The sequence below is a fragment of the Aplidium turbinatum genome, chromosome 3 (assembly GCF_918807975.1).
Source record: "Aplidium turbinatum chromosome 3, kaAplTurb1.1, whole genome shotgun sequence".
NCBI classification, from domain to species: domain Eukaryota; kingdom Metazoa; phylum Chordata; class Ascidiacea; order Aplousobranchia; family Polyclinidae; genus Aplidium; species Aplidium turbinatum.
The window spans coordinates 46,598,287-46,621,920 of NC_137474.1; the positions used below are offsets into that span (position 1 = coordinate 46,598,287).

General features: G+C 36.3%; 1 protein-coding gene and 2 pseudogenes across 4 annotated transcripts in view; all 3 read left to right on the top strand.

The window, feature by feature from the left end:
* The window catches only part of LOC145767122 (NACHT, LRR and PYD domains-containing protein 13-like), a 207,471-nt gene that overhangs the window by 155,977 nt on the left and 27,860 nt on the right, over positions 1–23,634 (top strand). For 2 of the 4 annotated variants that reach the window (XM_082578882.1, XM_082578883.1), the window contains exons 2-6: positions 274–435; positions 981–1,142; positions 14,449–14,610; positions 15,924–16,085; positions 18,771–18,932. In XM_082578882.1, the coding sequence (XP_082435008.1) occupies positions 274–435; positions 981–1,142; positions 14,449–14,610; positions 15,924–16,085; positions 18,771–18,932 (810 nt within the window). The remainder of the gene's footprint in view (positions 1–273; positions 436–980; positions 1,143–14,448; positions 14,611–15,923; positions 16,086–18,770; positions 18,933–23,634) is intronic. The other 2 variants (XM_082578884.1, XM_082578885.1) reach the window with 1 other exon arrangement.
* LOC145765982 (zinc finger BED domain-containing protein 5-like) lies at positions 8,874–9,386 on the top strand (annotated as a pseudogene).
* On the top strand, positions 9,410–10,701 carry LOC145767363 (zinc finger BED domain-containing protein 5-like; annotated as a pseudogene).

The window sequence follows — 23,634 nt, forward strand, 5'->3', positions numbered from 1 at the left end:
TCTGTATCTCTAAGAACTTTCAATCGTGAAACAAGGTATCATTTTGAAATGGCAAGAAAAGTTCGCATAGCTTGAGATTATTTCAAAAACAAATTGCATTTACCTCTGTTCGTATTTTGAAATCTTTGACATAAAACGTATTTCACTGGCGATAGTTAGACAGCTTGATTCTTCATAGTTTGTTTAAAATTAATTTAGCATCAGTGCAGTTTATTTTCAATCTATTTACTTTAACAATTCATGTTATTTGTTATGATGCATTTGTGTTTGTAGATAGATGAGCTCGATCTTAGTTGGAATTCCATTAAGGATGACGAGGCCACCAAGTTGACAGAAGCGATACCGAACATAAAAAAGTTGTCCCTGAATAATTGCCGTCTTACCAGCAAAGCCATTATCATGATTTCAGATGCGATCACTTGCTTGCAACAACCAGTAAGTATTTAGCAATATTTACATAGTTTCAATGTTAGTTTACGTTCTATGTGCCCCAAAACATTTTTCATCAACTGTCAGTTCAAACTGAATAACTCTCGTTAATGCGAATAGGCTGCAAAAGCATTCTCCGACCATAGATTCGAACGCACGTTCAAGGACTTTGTTTAGTTTCTCCAGACGCAATTTTAAAATATTATCAATAATTCGAACTTTTTGTCAACACGAAACATGATATTTAGATTATAAATTATAAACTATTACTCCAGGAGTTATGCTATATTTTCATATGGAAATTTAAGGAAGATTTTTTCAAAAGTATTTTTGGGCGTAGAGTCCATAAATCGAGTGCTTACTTGCCGAAAATTGGAAATTTTTCAGATATCAACTATTTTTCATGTTTTTGACGTAGAACATGATATTTAACTCTTATAGTTTGTTTCTTCATGGTTTGTTTAAAATCAATTTAACATCAATGCACTTTATTGCTAATTAATTTACTTTAACAACTCATCTTATTTGTGATGATGCATTTGTGTTTGTAGATAGATGAGCTCCATCTTAAAGATAATGACATTGAGAATGACGCGGCTGCCAAGTTGACAGAAGCGATACCGAACATAAGAAAGTTGAATCTGCATAAATGCCATCTCACCAGCGACGCCATTATCATGATTTCAGATGCGATTGCTTGCTTGGAACAACCGGTAAGTATTTTGCAATATTTACATAGTTTCAATATTAATTTACGTTCTATGTGCTCCAAAACATGTTTCATCAACTGTCTGTTCCAACTGAATACCTCTCGTTAATGCAAATACAAAAGAATTATCCGACTGTACAATGACATCACAATAAGGAACATGGAGCAATGAACTTATTCAATCATGAAAGAATAAATTTATTTTGACTTTTTGACATTAAATTCAGATAACTGCACTTTGATTTTAAAACCTGCTTTCAATAAATATTTGATATATTTTCAATAAATGAATCGAAAACTTCGTGCATTCAGTAGCGTACCTAGGGTGTGGCAGGCATGGCTCGAGCCATGGGCGCCACATTGAAAGGGGCGCAAAAATCGGTTGGTAAAAGCAAAATTTGTGACTTACACTTTCTTCAAAATCCAATTTGCGCCCAATACAATGAACAAAAAGGAGTCTCTCTTTTACTGTAAAAAGGTGAGTCCCACACTTGAATCCAAGCATCGGGGGATGAGAAGATAAGGTTCTCATTATTGTCTTCGGCACTAACGAGAGTAGGGTGGCCAGTTCCTTTCTTTTGGCCGCCTTTCCTTCAGCAACTACGCCCACCCAATTTATTACACCCTGGGTAAAGGTGAGCGGTGTTTTTCAACTACCAGCTTAAGCTGGGAGTCGAAACAGGATTGCATGATTGGAAAGCGAGCGCCTTATCCGCTGCGCCATCCCAGTCAACAACAATTGAAAGTTTAGTGAAGTCGCTAAGCAGCGATTAGTTGAAGCTTAGAAGTAGCAACATAACTTACTTATTAATTTTTATAAGAATTTTTAAATTTAATCTGTTTGACTTCAATTTGGCCTGACCAGAGCACTCAGTGCAGATGCAGTGTACTGTAGATGCAGTGCAGTGTACGTGCAGTGCAGTGTACTGCATCTGCAGTGTACATTTGTTATTTTGACTTGGCTGACGGTGGCTGCTTGACTCGAAGACTGTCATGGTCACTTCGCAGCTTCCCGTTGTGATTTACTTCAAAGATGCAGTGTACATTTGTTATTTTTCTTTGTTTCAATTGTGTTCGTTAAGCGTACTGCTTCATTTAATGATTTTGCTGTTATAATATTGCACAACAAAATGAACCAATTAATCAATCAGTCTGTTCTAGGAAGAAATTAGCGGTAAAGTATTATTGAGCCTATAAGCATGATTATATGAAATTCTGAAGCCAAGAATTAGGCTAAGTATGACTTATTTTTACTTTCTATGCTGGCGCTGCCTAGCACTTATAAGTCTGAAATTTTGAGGTTCATTCACAACTTCACAAGCTGTGCTTTGTGAATATACGCCGGTACCGTATTTTAATCTAACTTCCTTTCAATGGAATAGTGTCTTTCGAGCGCCAGTTACTATCGTAATATACCACATGCAACACATAACTTAATGTAACATACCTTCCAAACTAAATGTGTTTCATTTACAAAGAAATTGCAGTTTTAATATGTTGTATATAATTTTTGTAAGATTGTCAATTTGGTTTGCCAATACTACCGTATGATAATGTGCCTATTTGAAGATGCTATGGTCCATATGAATATTTCATACAATGACTTTATTTGCTGGGAAGTTTTGTTTATTTTGTTGTTTAAGTGGAATAGCCTACATTTTATTGCGGCCACGGCCAATCGAGGGTTAAACCACAATAGGCTTCTTACCTTCGTTTGGGGACAAGTAGATTGAAGTGCTTTGGTTGGTTTGTAGCGGTAGGGCCTAATCTGTATTTAAAACAAGACCAGTATGACGCACTAGCAAACAATTGACATTAACGATACATAGCCTACGACAAACCAACGATAATAGCAAACAGGGGTAACTCGAAGGTCATAACAAACTTATGTCCAATAATTCACTTGGTAGTAGGCTACACTACAGTATAAACAGCGTCAGATGAAAACAAAGGGGAAGCCGCGTTAGCTAGTTTTTATGTGGGAAATAATTTGGAAAGAAGGCTCAAAGCGCACCATTCTATCAAACTGATTGGCTCCGCAGAAGGAACAAAACTTGCACGACGAAACAATCTCACGTGACTGCCTTTGAACATTATAAAACGGCAATAATACATTTATTTTCTTTGTGATTTGTTCATAAAAGATAAAGCTTTGGTAGAGAGTTTGCTTTGTTGAACCATAGAGAAATAAAACAAAGTAACTTCATCGGGTTTAACATGCTGTATTACATACACAAATATAACATAATTAAAACAAACTCTAACGTTTACGACACGTGGCCTACGTGTGTCTTCATCAATTTTCATTTTATATATATTGCAGATATGTATTTCCTGATGAGGACACATGTACGTGTCGAAAACGTTAGAGTTTATTTTTAATTATGTTATATTTGTGTATGTAAAGCATCATGTTAAATCTGCTGAAGTTACTTTGTTTTATTTCTCTATGGTTCATAAAAGACTTGCATTTAATATTTAACTTAAATTGTTAAAAAACCCAAACCTAACAACCAAAAGTGCAATTAAAGAGCACATCGCCTCTTGTGAAACTTGCACTGACAATGCCTCGATCGACCAATTTAAAGTCATTTCTCGAGGCAGATCTGATTTTCAGACTAAGATCATGGAAGCCTTCAGAATCAAACGTAACAATCCAACCGGCAGTTATTCGCCTGTGGCTCATCATCGTTCCTTTTGTGTGTGTTCTGATTGTTTGTCCAATGCCTGTAGTTTACACCTCATGTGATCTGTTGACTGTTTCCCACCGTATAATTTATTCGTAATCATTTTTGTATCATTTGTTCAGTTTGTGCTTTTCAGTCGAGAGTGTCGTCACAGTCATAGTGCAAAGTCAAATTTATCTTACAATTTTTTATTTTATGTATAGGCCTATTGCAGATTTAATTCCTGATGAGGACACACATAGGCTACGTGTAGAAAACGTTAGAATCATTATGTTATATATTTTGTTTTGTGTGTAATACATTATGTTAAACTCGCTAAGGTTATTTTGTTTTGCTTGTCAATTGTTAAAAGGGGCGCAAATTTAAACTTTGCCATGGGCGCCATTTTGCATGGGTACGCCACTGCGTGCATTCAAATTCAACTGTCAGTTTGAAACAACCAGTAAGTTCTTACTCAAACAAACTTTTTGCTGTGCACATTGCACACATTGTGCATGCTTGTGAAGCACGTCGTCCACACACTGGTTACATAGAAGCTTGACATCTGCCAGTGGTGCGACTTCTGCATCTCAAAGTTGCGCATGTGAGACGTTGTTTCACAACAGGTGTGGCATTCGTGCTGACAGAGTGTCACGATTTCTTTCTATCTCTTACCAAGAAAAAGACTTGGAAAGGTTCAATGACGTAGTTTAATGGGTTATAACCGAAAAGCAGTCAATTAAATTTACGGATAGTTCTACTGGTGAAATGATATATAAAAACGCTTGAAGGACTCCAACGAATGGTTCACCACTTCCAACAATTAATCAAAGTAACAGTAAACAGCAATAGATTCCAATGCTTGCGACTATTGATCAAGTTTAACGTAATCCACTCACAGCTTCTCATACGATTCTAATTTCAATCAGAAATTATATTAGCATCAACTTTACTTTACTCGTATTCAATACTTCAACTCTTGATCAACAATAATCTTTGCTTCTATTACCAACTGCTACTATTACAGCAATGATCTCTCATAACCAACTTATCATAATAATCAACTCATCATAATAATCATCATAATAAACATTACGCAAATTACACCACTATTTATAGAAGGTTTCTCGGTATAGTAACTTCAAGAAGGTTACGCAATGTTACATCACTTATTGTTCTGTCAAGTTGCATTAAATGTAAACAAGCAGAAGCTCAAAGAAGTTCAAAGAATTTCACGTAAGGTAGACGATTCTTACATGATAAATATTTCGCAATCGGACATCTACTGAAAACATCCTTATGACATCATGACAAACGATATTTGGTGATTGAGAAAACAACAGAATGTTCGAGGTCGCATCTTACAGAATGGTCCAGAACTACGTTACATAACAAAGATTCGCAATTAAAGGTAACTTCAGGTTATAACCGATAAAAACATACCGCTCAAGAATTCCATAATTAAAACAGCGCGTTCGGTCAAGACGCAAAGCAGCCCGACGCGAGGCCTTGCACATTGATTGTGACATAGAGCTAAAAGCTTCTTCAGTTGAACGTCTGCAAGGTACCATCGATAAACTTCCAGTCAGTTCTTCCGGTATCATTTGGTATGTGTTCTCTGCGGCTGATTGTGCCCCGATATATACGTTTTTGTAAATTATCCAACTTTTTATGTCGCCCCGTTAGCTCAGTGGTTACGCGCACGGCTCAAGATCACGCGCCGCTGGTTCTACTCTCGGGGTATGCGCTTGAACAAGGCATTTCAGGACTGCTTTCCATTCAGCGGCACTTAATGGATGGAATGATTTTCCAGCACCAACACTTCAACAATCGGAAACTTTCCTCTGTCAATCTCGGTAACCGGCCTTGCTTCAACAGCCTCTGCAAGTAGGCTATGCGAAACTACCAGGAATAACCTATCAAGGCTTGGTCAGTCCGAGGATAAAGATTCATAACCAACCATATCAACCACATTATAAAATACATGCACAGGCCACTGAATGTTTGCTGATTTTACGAAGTGAATCTTTGTCATTTGGTCATAGACATCCACTCCTACTTTTATCATATTGTAATATCTTATTGTGTCTGGTTTCTTCTTTGGATTTTCGTTGGTATACACCTGAACATCTAAGCGTAGACTACTCAAAATTGCTACATTTTTAGCTGCTTTGCATTGGTAGAAACTGAGAGTTATTGTTGGCTGTCCGTTTTTCTTTTTGCACTCTTCTGGGAGTTCTCTCTTGTATTTGCACAATATTTCAACAAGACTATACCTCTTCTTTGCAAGTCACAATGCCAGATCAAGGGAGGAGAAAAACTTATCGCATATGACATTGTAAACTGCCTGGAAAACCGGAGCCATTAGTTTCAATACAACATCACTTGTACACATTTGTGTCCCTGGTATCATCTTCACCTTCGTAAGGAATAGCTTGTTGTTGCATAAACATTTGTTTTCTATGTCAAATGCAAGTCATTGTGACACTTGTGACAGTCTTTGTATTTTTTTTTTTTTGTTCATACCCTGCAGTGATACAGCCACGAACACAACATGAATAACCCAATACAATATATCTCAAGGTACACATTGTAGAAGCTAGAAACAAGGTTTTCATCTGTTCAAGTTTCATCAGGTCTATAAGCATTAAAAAACATCTGCTACAGTATTCCATATCTGACCAGCAACTTTGATAGCCTTTTGCAACAATGGTAGACTACTAAAAATCATAAGGCAATGTAAATTTTTATATTGAACACCAGCTGAGTAGTTGATTTCTATTCCAAAATACTAATTACTAACTTAGACAAGCTGAAGCAAATTTCTTGTTTGATTAAATATGAGAATGTTCAGACATCTAGGTCTAATGTTTTTCTAGTGTTTATAAATTACTCTCGACTTGGATGTAAATATCATAAACACCAAATTTTTATTTCACATTACTCTACCTAAACTGAAACTATTATGTTTCCCTTACTTGAATGGTCAAATAAGCGCTAAAAACAAGACATACGTCCAGTACAAAACGTGCTTATGAAAGTCTTGTCCAGTTGCATAGTGATTCTGACCCTGCTGCGGAAAATTCCGTAACTTTTTCCAGTTTTTTGTCCCGTAGTCAAAGTCCCGGATCAAATAGTATTCGAAATGAGGAATCTGGGCTACCAGAAATAACACGACAGGTTGGATAAGATGTTGGCCCAGGTAGAAATCGAAAAATATTAAGAGATTGTAAGCAGCCTTGAGTAGCAAGTGATGCAGCAATCCTTTGCCATTTGATCCAGTTCTTCCTTGAACCAGGCCTGTTTCTGCTTCTGCAATAAAATATGCAGCTTGGCCAGGTGAATCAGACTCGTCTTTGCTCGAATCTGACGATTCAGACACTCCTTCTTGCTGAATATTGATTTACCGTGTCATCGATTTCAATGTTAGAACCATCGTCAACGAAGCAGTTGGAAGGAAGATTTTGCAACAATTCTTATGCCCGTCTTGTTACAAATCTTTGGATGGACATTTTGTTATAAATTAATCTTTTCACAAATAGCCTATTTGAGATATTTAGTCTGAAAAATCACAAAGTAATTTAGATAAACTTCAGACACCGACACAGTATGAAAATAAAGTAAACAAAATCACACCAAATCAGAAGAATCGGTTTATTTCAATACAGAGCTTTCGCCACACAAGTGTGGCTTCATCAGTATAAACTTATTCAAATAGAATTCTATTTGAATATTATTGATTCTATTTGAATAAGTTTATACTGATGAAGCCACACTTGTGTGGCGAAAGCTCTGTATTTAAATAAACCGATTCTTCTGATTTGCTGATTTGGTGTGATATTGTTTACTTTATTTAAAATGTTTTGTCACACCGTGCATCCCAGTGGATCATCAGTTGAATTATAGGAAAATTTGATGAAAAGCTTAGGAACGAAGTTTTGTTTTGGAACAGTATGAAAACCCTACGTTTTCTGTTTATCCTAAAATCAAATGGAAGCGTTCATCTTTCTCAGCTGGAAACTGGGATTATCTTACTAAGTACTCGCACAACTCCCACTTACTCTTAGTAGCACAACTAAGCGCAGGTGCTAAATGCATAGTCTGGTGGTGAATGTCTTGATTGGACGTTCGAACGACTGCCGATTCGACACCGCTCCAGAGCATGAGGCTGTGTCTTTGGCAAGACACTTAAAGGCATGCAGCCGTCGAATGCGAAGTGGCGCAACTTCGACTATAGCCTACGATTTCTCTCATGATTATGAGCAGCAAGCTTCTCTAGAGAAAAATGCCTATTGCCCTTCTTAGGGCTATTAGGACAAGTTTTTTATCTGTTAAAATATTTTGAATGACTGGTCTGTAAGCATCATTAACAAACAGCTGCTATAGTATTCCATATCTGACCAGCAACTTTGATGGCATTTTGCAACAATGGTAGACTACTACAAAACCATAAGACAATGCAAAGTTTTATTTTTAACACTTACTCTAAACAACAAACAATTTGATTTCTAGTCCAAAATACTAATCACTAGATTAGACAAACTGAAGCAAACTTCTTATTTCATTAAATATGAGAATGTTCAAACATCTACATCCAATGCTCTTCTAATGTTTATAAATTACTCTCAACTTGGATGTTAATATCCTAAAGACAAAATTTTTATTTCACATTACTCTACCTCAGTGGTTCCCAAACTATGGTACGCGTACCACTAGTGGTACGCGAAGGTCTTCCAGGTGGTACGCAAGCAACTTATCAAGTTCACACCAAACGATCGCAAACGATCTTTTAGTGATTGTCGTAAGCATCATTTTAATTTACATAAATTACGTAGACCGTGAAATTTCATGCTATATTCCCTACTGAATTGAATTCTAATTCCTTAGTGTATTGACGCATTGGATTGTGAAACAGGGTGTCTTTGTGACGAAACAGAACGTCATTTGTTACTACCTAATAAATCCCTGAAGTCAGTTTTTGTAATAAGTTAGTTGTTCTGTGTAGCACTGTGGCGAGGTCGGTAAAAGTTTGACTAATTTTTGTTTAATATTCACGAGTGTTTAGTAACATGTCAAAACGAAAGTATAGCCCGGATTATATAAAGTACGGGTTCATAGCTATCGAACATGGAGGAGAGTCTCTGCCGTAGTGTGTAGTATGCATGAAGACTCTTGCTAATGCAGCAATGAAACCCAGCCTGCTCAAACGTCATCTGGAGACAAATCATGCAAACAAGAAGGATCGAGATGCCAGTTACTTTCAGCGACTTGGCGAGAACGGGAAGCGGCAACGCTTGGACAAAACTGGCATTATTTACCAGAGGAAAAGGGGTATTGTCAAAGTGGCTAACAACATGAAGGCGCATACAATTGCAGAGTCTCTCATAATGCCAGCGGCGAAGATTCTGGTTAGACAAGTGATCGGAGAGGAAGCAGCTGCAAAGCTGGATAGTGTGTCCCTATCTAACAACACCGTAAAAAATCGAATAGAGGAGATGTCAGTCGATATTGCCGACCAAGCAATTGCAGGAGTTAAAGCCTCAAAGTTTGGGTTTTCAATTCAACTGGACGAGTCAACTGACGTAACCAAATGCTGTCAGTTACTTGTGTATGTTCGCTTTACGCAAGATACTTCTGTCAAGACGGAGCTACTTATGAGCCAGGATCTTCCCGGTACAACAAGAGGAAAGGAAATTTTTAACGTTGTTAACGATTTTTTCAAACTGAATGAATTGGACTGGGGAAAGTTGGTTGGATGCACAACAGACGGGGCTCCGTCTATGCTTGGCCGAAATTCGGGGTTTACGGCCCATGTGAAAGCTGTGTCTCCCCACATCACCATTGTGCATTGCTTCATTCATAAATTTGCCCTTTGTGCTAAGGTGCTCCCTCCAAATATGTTATCATGCTTGCACCGAGTTATCAAAATCGTAAATTTTGTTAAATCGTCAGCCCTGAATATTCGGTTGTTCAAGCGGCTCTGTGAAGATTTAAGTTCCGACCACACTTGTCTTCTCTACTATACGGAAGTGCGCTGGCTCTCCCGAGGTAATGCAACAAGGCGTCTGTTCGAACTGCGTGAAGAACTGCTTCAATTTTGCAAGGAGAAGAATCACGATTTCCAAACAGACTTAGAGAGTGAAGAATTTATTTTGAGGTTGGCCTACTTAACAGACATTTTTGAAGTCCTAAACAACTTCAACCTGTGGTTGCAAGGGCCCAACCGAACTGTATCAGAATTCATCTCAAAGCTTGAGCGTTTGTTCGGAAGCTGGACCTCTGGATTAAGAATGTTGAGAACAAATGCTACGGAATGTTCAAAGTCATGGATGCTCTCGAGAACAAACCTAATGATAATATTTCCAAAGAAATTGTCTGTCATCTTTCACAACTCAAGACTGAATTGATGCTTTACTTCCCGGACCTTGCATGCTGTGCTTACTCCGCGAATCCGTTCTTTGTTGATCCAGCCGATGTGCCTGTGGGAACCGGGGAACAAGAGGAGCTAATAGATATTCAAGCTGATGAGACAGCTAAAGCGAAACACAAGGAATGCTGTCCTATAAACTTCTGGCTGAGTATGGCGTCATCATAGCCTGCGCTAGCCAGTCATGCTGTTCCCCAGTTATTAATTTTTCCGTCTACGTGGGAATGCGAGCAGGGGTTCTCTGCAATGGTGACTATCAAATCGAAGCAACGGAACCGTCTTGTTGCCCCTGGACGTGACTTTTGATGCGCTGTCAGCAAAGTTATTCCTCGCATCGACCAACTGGTCGAGAAAAAACAACTTCATCCATCTCATTAAAATTGTGTTGTGTTTTTGTTAATTTCAACTTGAGGGTTTTAAGTATCCCATTCCTGATTCAATGGTATTCATTAAACATTTTGCCCATCATTTTTTATTTGTGAATTCTGGAGTTTACTAATTATTGTAGGTGGTACGAGAACGTTGCATGAACCAAAAAATGGTACGCGAGTAGATAAAGTTTGGGAACCACTGTACCTAAACTGAAATTCGGATAAGACGAATCCAATGATATTACCAATAGTATTTATATAAGAAAATTACTGTTTACTGTCGTGTAAACGGAGAATTATTAACTCTCCTGCCTGTTAGACACTGGTTTTTGCAGTATTTACCGATGTGTTGATATCAATGTCATTAGAGCAGTTCTGCCGTGATTTGGTTGAACCTAATATCCGCCATTTTCAAGATTTTTAGATAAACTACTTTTTGTGTTTAAAGCTGCAAAATTATAAATGTATAACACTCGAAGTTGACTTTTGTAAGGTTGGAAAAGACAAGCAAACAAATTTTTTAGGAGTGAAATTTGAGAGAGGTTTTTGTTTTTTTATTAAAACATGGCGTATATTTGGTTTTGCCAGAAAATTTTGTTATAAAAAATGTATTAAGTTTGTTTGATCAAACCTAATATAATATCGATGTGGGCCTTAACCCTATATACGAGCTGTTTTCTGATATATATACGAGCTGTTTAAGCACGTCACGGGCTATCTTGGCCAGTGCTAATTAATCGCTAATAATAATGGGAGCTATGAAAATCACAGAATCACAGAGCCAAAATATTTTACAAGATAATAGCCATGTGTAATTGTGTATTGTGGGTATAAAATTTAATTTTTACCCAACAAATTTATTGAAATGTACTACTAGAGTGGGAAGTCCTCATAACGACCAGTGCCGCTACAGATCCCGGACCCTTTTCCGGCATCCCGGATATTAGGGTTACCAAAATCACGGCAGATTTTGAAGGAAGATTTTAGGCTACAACAATTTTAATGCGCACCTTGATGTAAATCTCTGGCTGTACATTTTGCTATAAGTTCATCTTTTCACAAGTAGCCTATTTGAGATATTCAGTCTGAAAAATCACAAGATAATTTAGATAGACTTCAGACACTTCTCTTTATTTATTCAGCTAAACTACTGTCACAGACAGTGTTAAGTTGTAAGGTTTTCCTTTCTGAATGCCCCCAATGTAGGGTTTTGGCTATCTGACGCTGGCTTTTGGTTTACTGAAAGGATAATTTAGTCTGTCTAGTCTAGGGGTATGATTTGGCTACCCACAAAAGTTACACAGGTTAAATGGAATATTAAATGTATTTGTTATAAATAAAAATTACAAGTTCGAGAAATTGAATAGTACTTATTCTGTCTCTACCCAATTTAGTTCATTGCGACCGGTATCAGAAGAGCGACATTCTCCAGTCGTGAATTTTACCTTACCGTTCTGGTGTTGTTCAGTCTGTTCGCTTTGCACGTCTATTTCTGAGTGTGAGCCTTTATCAATTCCCCGCTTATTTCATAATATACCGGTAATATCTTTTTATCAGCAATAGCTATCGTGAGAATGAAGGGAAAAGCGATGCCGGTTACATTTATTAAACAAGAAGCGTGACCTAAGTTTCGTGAGAACAGAAGTTAGGTTTTGAATTTGCAGCGTTGAAATGCATTTTGCAATTCTGGTAAGTTTCGGTTAAATGTTAAAATATAAATTTGTTGGTCAACAACATGGTACATGTTACAAAGCTATGCATTTCACCACAGTTATCTTGAACTATTCGATCAATGCATGATAGGTCTATAACAGACTGTTGCATTGCGTTTCTCTCACTGACCGCAGTTGCAGATCTCCAGCACGAAATCGTTCTCTGTTTGTCAAAAAATCGAATGAAAACGTTCATTGTTTTATCTGGAATCTGAGATTATCTTGCACGAATGAGTGCAGGCAATCGCTGTTTACCTTTTCAGTTTGTACCTCAACTCCATCAATCAACTCCCAGCCAGAATTTTATGCCAAACTTATCTTGCTTATTGGCCATAGGCTATATTGTACGAACTTGCAGCATTGCATTGACTGCCGCATTAGGTTTTTTCACTGATGGCACTTGCAGAATGCAGATCTCCAGCGTAGAATTCATGCGTTCTCTGCTTTCCAAAGATCGAATAAAAACGTTCACCTTTCTCAGCTGGTAACTGGGATTATCTTACTAACTAAGTACTAGCACTAACTCTTACCAGCACAACTAAGCGCAGGTGCCAGCCGCATAGTCGGGTTGGTGAGAGTCTTGATTGGACGTTCGAACGACCACCGGTTCGACACCGCTCAAGAGCACGTGGCTGTGCCTTTGGCAAGACACTTAAAGGCATGTCGTCAGTTGCGGAGTGGCGCCATTTGGACTAATAGCCTTTGATTTCTCTCATGATTATGAGCAGCAAGCTTCTCTAGAGAAACATTCTTACGCCCCTTCCTAGGGCAATTACATATTGAACTGAAGTGCATGCAGCAGCTGTTTACCTTATGCTGATCACTTTCGGTGACCTATTTTCTAAAATTATTTTTTGGGGGTGACCTAAATTAATAACATGCTATTAGCAGTAAAAACAAAGAAAATTCCTTTTTACGAATACTGGTTGTTTGCAGAAATGCTACAATACGTCAATTGACGCACGCCGTTCTTGTAGGTAGTGACCGTTCTCACTTTTTAGATAATTAAACTAGAAACTTAAAATTTATAGTTAAATGAGATTGGAATAGGAAAAATCACAACAATTTGTTGCCATACTGTTTACCAGTTAAATGTTATGGACGCACAGACTTTAAAAACACGTCAATTAACGCTTCCCGTCCTTCTAATGTTTAACCTCATCTCTATCGACGTGGGCTTATGAGCACGCCCCACTCTAGTAATGAAAAATTTCGCAGAAGAAAATATGCCAGAAATGTGAAACTTCTTGACTTTTAGTTTTTATTCTTTGCGAATTTTCTAAATCTAAACTGGTCAGTTTTTTACCTTCCTGCCTTTCAGAATAAGCATTTCGTCTCAGGTGGTTAGACATTTTCGTGCAATGCTAGTTATATATATATTAATGTTAGTGCAATATAAATGTTAGTGCAATTACTTTGAAATGTAAAAACGCCCAAAAATACCTTATATTTATGAGCAAAAGTAATTTTTTGTTTAGTTTAGCATTACTCTATGTTATAACTCAAAATTATTTAATTTTGAATCTATTTTCGGGAACTTAAAATGAAAACTGACTTTCTTACGTTTTTTCATCTCAAACATTTTATTTCAATAAGTTTGTTGGGTAAAAATTTAATTTCTATATGCACAGTAGGCTACACATGGCTATTATCTTGTAAAGTATTTTGACTATGTGATTTTCATAGCTACCGTTGTTGGCGATTAATTAGCACGGGGCTAAGATAGCCGGTGACGTACTTTCCGCGTACGAAAATAGCTCGTATTACAGTAAGATAAGGTTAATATAACAAGTGATATCTATATTATAATGCTAAACTAATATTCCAGGAGTTATAGGAATTATATTTTTAATAACAAATTTAAAAAAGTTATTTTTAATTGTCTTTTTGGGCGTAGAATCCAAGAATCGAGTACTTATTTGCTGAAACCTAGACATGTTTGACCTATTAACAATTTGTAATGTTGGTGACGTTATTTTTTGTTCTTTTTTTTAAACTTAAACGTGATATTCTACCTTTGGTAATTTGTTACTTCATAGTTTGTTGAAAATTAATTTAACATCAGTGCAGTTTATTTTCAATCTATTTACTTTAACAATTCATGTTATTTGTTATGATGCATTTGTGTTTGTAGATAGATGAGCTCGATCTTAGTTGGAATTCCATTGAGGATGACGCGGCTGCCAAGTTGACAGAAGCGATACCGAACATTAGAAAGTTGAGTCTGGAAAATTGCTTTCGTACCAGCAAAGCCATTATCATGATTTCAGATGCGATCACTTGCTTGCAACAACCAGTAAGTATTTAGCAATATTTACATAGTTTTAATGTTAATTTACGTTCTATATATCGCCCCAAAACATGTTTCATCAACTGTCTGTTCAACCTGAATACCTCTCGTTAATGCAAATAGTTCGAATATTTGTAGTAAAACATCCTTCAAAGTACACAAAAATCCGAACCCTGCTGGCTACAAAACTGTCCACTAGGGAACGACGACATGTGTACCACCAAGAACTATGTCTACAAGATCATAGGCAAGAAATGTAGGGAAAGCAACATAGGCCGCACGATCCGCCCACTCCACTACCGCCTGAAAGATCACCTTAGCTCAGATACAAGTTCGGTCTTTGATCATCAACAACAGTGCTTCGCAGACTTTGAATTTACAATCATTACCAGAAAAAAATGACATAGTATAATTACGCTAAGAGGTCAGTTTCATAAGCGACAGAATCCAAAAATCAACAACTGTGCCGAAATGAGGAAATACGTAATCAACTGATTCAACAAAACTTCGCAGTAATAACGCCTAACAACACAGAAACTCAACAGACTGCACTCACAAGCCAAACAAAAGAGCCGTATTAAAGAACGACTCACTGACTTCAACATCATTCGTCATAGCAATGACTAGGGAACTGTGTTCCGAAAGCTAGTTCAATTCGATATTTTCACAGCGAACTCGCAGCATCAAGCTCAAACAGGCCAATAAATCTACATTGCCAAGTAAGCAACGATCATGCTGCTAAAAGCGAAACTCAGTTTATTGCACGACTTTGTTTAGTTTCATCAGACGCAATTTTAATATTTCATCAATAATTCGCACTTTTTGTTAACACCAAACGTAATAGGTAGATTATAAATATTAAACTATTAGTCTAGAAGTTATACGAGCAATATTTTCATTAGGAAATTTAAGAAAGATTTTTTCAGAAGTATTTTTGGGCTTAGAGTCCAAAAATCGAGTGCTCACGTAGATGCAATTTTACTAAGGTGTTGCGACCGTGCCATATTTTAAACTGATTGTCCTGCTTTTGTATCATGCACGTCACAATGTCCGCGTTTTGTCGCATCTACTTTTTTCTAGACCTCTGCTATGTTTGTCATATATTGTTTTTTGGTTGTGACGGTCAAAAATAAAAACAAACTGAACTGAGAAAACTGGACATGTTTGACATATTAACGATTTTTAATGTTGCTGACTTAAAACATGATATTTAACTTTTATAGTTTGTTTTTTCATAGCTTGTTGAAAATCTTGCAGTTTTTTCAATCTATTTAATTTAACAATTCATGTTATTTGTTATGATACATTTGTGTTTGTAGATAGATGAGCTCAATCTTAGTTGGAATTCCATTAAGGATGACGCGGCTGCCAAGTTGACAGAAGCGATACCGAACATAAGAAACTTCACTCTGCGAAATTGCGTTTGTACCAGCAAAGCCATGATCATGATTTCAGATGCGATTGCTTGCTTGCAACAACCAGTAAGTATTTAGCAATATTTACATAGTTTCAATATAATTAAACTGAATTAATAAATTATTGATAAAGCTTTGGTAGGGAGTTTGCTTTGTTGAACCATGGCCACCTAAAGATATGGCCTGATTTGTCACATTTTGCAAAAATTTCCAGGTTTTCTAACTTTGGGCGAACGTTTAAATAAATTTTTCTAAAATTTAGATTTTTACGCTTTCTTTATTCTTTTCCCCAGATGACACAATAGGTTTTAACATCCTCACATGCTGAAAAACAAAGAAAATTTGATTTCGAAAGTTTTAGTCAGACTGTTAATTTTCAATAACAGTCTGATTTTGCGTTTTTCAACTTACTTTTTCTCATATGCTATTGTTTCCTCAAGGCAACAAAAAAGTTTTATGTCATTAGGAAACCGCAAAAAGTAAAAACATTTCAAAAAATGTCATTCAAGCACTAGCAGTAGCTGTAATCAAAATCTGCAAAATGTGACAAATCAGGCCGCATCTCCAGGTGGCCATGGTTGAACCATAGAGAAATAAAACAAAGTAACTTCAGCGAGTTTAACATGATGTATTACATACACAAATATAACATAATTAAAATTCAACTCTAACGTTTTCGATACGTACGTATGTCCTCATCAGGAATTACATATCTGCAATATACATAAAATGAAAATTGTAGGGTAAATTTGACTTTGCACTGTAACTGTATACTAACGACACTACAGACTGAAAAGCACAAACTGAACGAGTGACACAGGAATGATTACAAGTAAATTATACGGTGGAAAACAGATCACATGAGGTGTAAACTACAGGCATTTGACAAACAATTAGAACACACACAAGAGGAACGATGAGCCACAGGCGAATAACTGCCGGTTGAGAGTCGGATTATTACGATTGATTTTTAAAGCTTTCATGATCTTAGTCTGAAATTGTGATCTACCTCGAGAGATGATTTTAAATTGGTCGATCGTGACATTGTCAGATTACTCAGGCTGTTTTCCTTCATATATACTTTTCGCATCGTTTATTATGAAGAATTCGAGATAGGTTATTAAAGAAGACACTTGCTTAATTGAATCACACTCTTGATGTGCTGTAGTTTACTGTTGTACTATACTTTTACATATTTTCGATACAAATACAATGCAAGGCATTTTTCATTCAGAAAACTACTTTCTCATTTAATTGCGTGTTATTGTATTTTGCGTGTTACTGATGTATTTGCGTGTTACTGATGTATTTGCGTGTTACTGATGTATTTGCGTGTTACTGATGTATTTGCGTGTTACTGATGTATTTGCGTGTTACTGATGTATTTGCGTGTTACTGATGAAGATTCATTGTGTTGCATTAAGTCAAAATTCCAAAAATGTATGGTTGATATCTCAAATTGGATGTCTTATAATATGTTTAAACTGAATCAAGAAAAATGTGAGTTTATTGTATTTTCTCCGAAACGGTGTATTTCAAAGTTTAACAACATGACCCTTACCCTGAGTAATATCAATGTTTCTTCTTCTATCTCCATTAAATTGCTTGGTGTAACATTAAATCAACATTTGTGTTTAGAAAACTTTGTCAGTTCCACTGTTAAATCTTGCTTTTTTCATCTTAGAAATATTGGTTCCATCGGACAGTTTATAAATGTTGATGCTTGTAAAACTTTAACGCATGCACTTGTAACATCCAGGCTTGATTATTCAAATTCATTGTTAAATAACATTCCACCTTGTACTATTTTGCGTCTTCAAAGAGTTCAGAATGCTTCCGCTCAGCTAATTACTTTAACACGTAAACGTGAGCATATCACTCCTATACTAAAATCCCTGCATTGGCTTCCAGTATTGTATCGTAGTCGCTTCAAAATATGTCTATTAATTAATAAAATTTTCCATGGTTTTGCTCAGAACTATCTGGACACTTTGCTTGTTCATTATAAACCTGCCAGAACTTTGCGTTCTCAACATCAATTGCTCTTGTGCAACCCTTCATGTAAGACACAATATGGAAATCGCACCTTCCCAGTTGTTGCTGCCAGTTGCTGGAATTGTTTGCCTGTTTGTGTAAAAGAAGCTGAAAATTTAAATGAATTCAAAGCTCGCTTGAAAACGTTCTATTTCAATGAACATTATGACTGAAAGTACCGTATTAATTATCACCATTGTCATGCACATTGTACAGCGCCCAGGAGCATAGTTTGACTTTGGATGAGGCGCTACATAAATATGGTTATTATTATTATTAATTCACGTCACCTGCAGCCCTGATACTTTAATTGAGACAATGCAAAACAATGAGATGTTAAAAATACTACGAAAATGAGTCAGGTTGCTACAGGCTGATGAAACAATCGAATAGTTTCTACACAATATTCTGTATATGTGGCATATGTCACCCTGCTCTCTCTTGAAAACTGGGCCTGAATTTCACAGAGCGTTTGACCACCAGTATTAAGGAGGAAATTGGAACCCTACTTCCAATACCACTTGTATCAGTTTGGAATTGAAACAATATATTATTTCAATAATAAATTCCATTTAACTTTTGCAACTTAAGATTTTATTTTACGAGAATTGTAATTTTCTTCACAGCTTCTTGAAAGTTAATTTAGTATCAGTTCAGTTATTAATTAGTTTACTTCAACAACTTATCTTGTTTGCTATGATTCATTTGTGTTTGTAGATGGATGGGCTCGATCTTAGTTGGAATTCCATTGAGGATGACGCGGCTGCCAAGTTGACACAAGCGATTCCTAACATTAGAAAGTTGTCTCTGGGATATTGCAAACTTACCAGCAAAGCCATGGTTATGATTTCAGATGCAATTGCTTGCTTGCAACAACCGGTAAGTATTTAGCAATATTGGCATGAGCAAATAATATAAAATATACTGTAGTTAATATTTTCTAAAACCTCTACAGCCTGTTTCACCCTTACTAGGGATCATTAGAAGTTTCTTATTTAAAAGTATTAGACCTTGTTTATTTAAAAAAAATCTATTTCAATAAGGACCTTCTGATGCCTCAGTAAAAAGGAAACAGACTGTACAGGTTTTAGAAAGTAGGAACTGTATTTGATTTATCAATATTTACGTAGTTACATAGTTAATGAATGTTCTACATGGCCTAAAGAAGTTTTATTAGCTTTGTGGTCAATCTGAAGAAAGGCTGGTTTAGACTACATGCGCAGTTTTTTTTCCTTTTGACTCAAATAGCTCGTGTTTACACTACTTGCGTTTTTCATGCCTATTGTGCTACGTCATGTGGAAAACATAGGGAATTCCCCTACACTGATGTCAATCAGCTGATCTTGTTGATATTTTTCACAACTCAAGAGCTTCATGAAGTTCTGTTCATGCAATCATTGCAATTCCTTTTAATTTTTACGTGTTCTGTACAATAACATGCAGTCAGTAAAAATGACTGATGATATCTATCTCGGAGTCATACCGAAAACTTTACAGAAATGTAATTTCCTTTCTTACTTTACACTCAGCATCAAGTGCCTTGAGAATGCCGGAATTGTAAACCAATAAGAACAATGTATAATTGTATATCTGTGATGAATGTACAGGGCTATCAAATCTCATAGATTATTATCAGTTATGATGGTGTAACTAATATTTCAAATAATATTATGATAGGCTATAAAGTTAATAGCTGTTTCATACGCTATTACTATTAAGAAAATATATTCAATGCAATTCTATTTTATTTCTGACCAGCGAATTGAACCGAATTTAAGCCAACTCAGTTTAACAAAAGCAAATTTGCATGTTGGCAGGTTATTGTAAAATTGCATATACGTAGGTTACTATTACCACAGATAATGGAAGATGTAGCTGCTATAAATTTGGTAGAAGCACTTTAGCAATAACATCATTCAAACAAGTTGCAAAATTAGAATTAAAAGCACGCATAACAATTATTCGTAATTTCTATGTCAAAAATTATAACTCACCATTATAGTTGACAATTCACATGGCTGTTGAACATTAAATCTATATGATGGTAGTTACTGCAATCATATGCAAATGCGCAATATATCGTAATAAATGTATATAATATATCGTGACATATATATACGTAATGTATCAATCATAATCATATACATAAATCTTATGCAATCACATATAAAATACGCATAAAAAATTCTTTGTAATCACTATGCCAAAAATTATAAGGCATCAATATAGTTGACAATTCACATGGCTGTTTATCACTATTTATATATCATCGCTATTCACAACAACAAACATTTTAAGAAACAAATTGGTTTCTTTTTATCTGTCTCGTAATGGCATTTAAAATATTTCAGCAAATATAATTACTACTCTCTAAACCTCTACAACCTGTTTCACCCCAAAAGGGGATCATCAGGAAGTCCTTATTCAAATAGAAGCTATAAATAGATAACGTCCCAGCGATGATACACACATATAGAGTAATTGTAATGATGTGAAGTAATATCAGTGATTGTTAAACTATGTGAAATGAATTTAATACATAAGAATACGTATAGGCTATAACCACTATCAAATTCATTTTAAAAGTGATTGTGATGAAATAGCAAAATATACACATACGAATAAACTTAGAATAATCAAAGAGTTAAAATACATCAGTTAAACTCTAAGGGTTTAATACCCTTAAAAGTAATACATCAGTCTAGTATAAGCAAAGTTGCACTGCAAGTCTAGGTTCAATAAAAAAATTTAATTGTAACAAAACTAAAAACAAGATTAATCTTTATGTAAGATAATGTCATGTCATGACTGCTTTGTTTTCTTAGCAAACAATATGAAGCATAAAAACTGAAAAAGCATGCCCAGTTTCATTAAAGATAGTTCATGGGAAAACAAGGATTGTGTAGTTCAAATTCTCCATCATGGCACTTCATATCGATGAAGCTTGAAGTTCACGACTTGAAATTTCAATCGTAAAAGAATCATCTTGAGTCCGATAAGTTCACAAATATGCAGGATACGTTTCAAATCAATACAATCACACACGATACAATTCAAATCGCAATCAGCAGGGATACGCTATACTATTAAATGTCTAGGGCAAAGTGTGACTAAGAGACATAGCCTAGGAACCTTGAAAAAAATATTTATTTATTTTGTTTATTTAGTTAACGAAGTGCATTGGTGATTATGTACATTGATGATTATGTACATTGTACAAGCTCTGACGCAGACGTTGGCGACCATGGTTTTCTAAACTTCCTTGTCATTTGACATCCTTATAAAGTCAGTAGTTTTGACTGTTGTGCTTGTGGCTCATTGCTTCTATCTATTTATCTATCTATCTATCTATCTATCTATCTATCTATCTATCTATCTATCTATCTATCTATCTATCTATCTATCTATCTATCTATCTATCTATCTATCTTTCTATCTATCTATCTATCTATCTATCTATCTATCTATCTATCTATCTATCTATCTATCTATCTATCTATCTATCTCTCCATCCATCTCCATCCAGAAGTTCACGACTTAAAATTTAAATCGTAGAAAAATAACAAAGTGTGCCTGAGAATATGATGCAAAACAAACAAACAAAACATTCATGAATATGTACATGAGCTGATGCAGACGTTGGCGACCATGGTTTTCCAAACTTCCTTGTCATTATAAAGTCAGTAGTTTTGACTGTTGTGCTTGTGGCCCATTGGTTCAATGTGTTAAAATAAGTTAATCTTTGAAGCTTTTGTATTGCAGGAAGTGCAATAGAAAACGAAATCAATATTTGGTTATAGTGAACAGGGGCGGCTCGCTAGTGTGTGCTGCGATGCTGCGGCACTCTCTTGAAAGTTTCTCAAATATCTTAGCGTTTCTTCTACCCAAAGTGTATTTTATGTTCTCTGTTCACAGAATTGTTGACTGATATAAGTGTAAATTATATTAATTTGGAAACTTTGCGTGCTGTGAAATGTTTTGCACAAGGTTACAATTAAAGAGACACTTGATTGTGACGTCGTAGAGCCGCGCGTTTTCTTAAATTGCCAATACAAACTAATAGCAAAACGATGTGCTGTTTTCAAACAGCACATGAGCAGAAAGGCTAGCGTTGAGGAAAAAAGGCAGAGTGAAAAGTCGATGAGTGCTTGGCGTCGTGGTAACGTCAAGAGCAGGTTACGACGCAATAGCGAGTCCAGTGTGAATCCGCCTTCAGGCTGTGGAATTGCGCATTGTTAAAGTGTTACGCAATAAACCAATTAGCAGTGGCGGATTCAGAACGTAATTTATGGGTGAGCCTAGGAAATCTTGGTGGGCCTTCATCAATAATGCCACGGCAGGCCAGCATTCAAAAACTTAGTGTTAGCCGAGCTTCTACAGTCCACGCAAGGCGAAGTCTCCTAGGTTTCGAGTTAAAAATGTCGATTATGTCATCATAATCCGAACTGTCAATGAGTAAAAATAATCCGAACTGTCAATCTTTGAAAAGACAAAAGTGTTAAGTTGTTAAGGCGTCCAGTCAGCATGGATGATCGCAAGCGCGTTTGGATCATGTTTGTTGCGGAGAAAGTCTCTCAACGCTGCAGGACGTGGAAGACAGTGTTATGATGGTCCTTAAAGCACCGTTCATGTTCGGGAAAATGTCGGCAGGGCAGCTGTCCAATACTTCCATTAATGTAGGAAAGTTTTCCCGATCCATTTTCCGTCTGATGTGTTGAATGAATACAGCATGTTCAGCATCTGCGATCCAAATGCCATACAGTGCACACGGACCATTTAGAATGTATTTTTTCGCCAAAAGTGGCAGATCCAGGTGCGAAAGAGTCTGCTGCTCTCATTAATCCATACGTGTCGTTCATAAAGCGCAGTTTAACTCCGTTATCTGCCTGTGAAGAACACAGTTCCACGGCGTCCTTAAATCCTCATTGCTCTTGACAGCCGACATTAATATGCTTTTTTTTTATGAATCTAATTTTGGGTGGGCCTGTACCAATCGGGCCAACCCTGCCAATTAGTAGTTTACATTTTCGCTGATTAGTGTTATGTTAGTTACAGAAGAACGCAAATAAGGTGGCACTAGAAAAACTGATACTTTTCAGGATAGATTTACTTCCCATCTTTAGAAAAAATTGCTTAAATTTAATATGTCATGTGTAGCGCCTGCGCCCTTTTCGTGTTTGCCTTAGTATAATTTCCATTGTGAAAATTGTACTTGTTAGGAATTTGGAACGCTGGCTGAAAATTAGGGCGTTTCCTCGGTTTGATTTACATACGTAATTTTACGTTGTTGTAGCGTTGCTCATTTGACTATTTGACACATGCTGCATTGCTTGAAGCAATAAGCCCCTTTAAAAACAATCGTTCAGAGTGAAACACAGTTCAGTTCAGTTTGTGAGTTTTCAGGATGTTTTTTTTGTCGGTCAGTTGCGTGGTGCCTTAATTTCTCAGTCAGCTTGCCACAAATTCCTTTCTTGAAAATCACGATATTAGGTTAATTATGGTTGTAGTGTAGTTTTTATTCTCTGAATTAGTTTAGCTCGTTCTGTTTGAATGAATTTAAGGCATTATTTGGCTACAACGT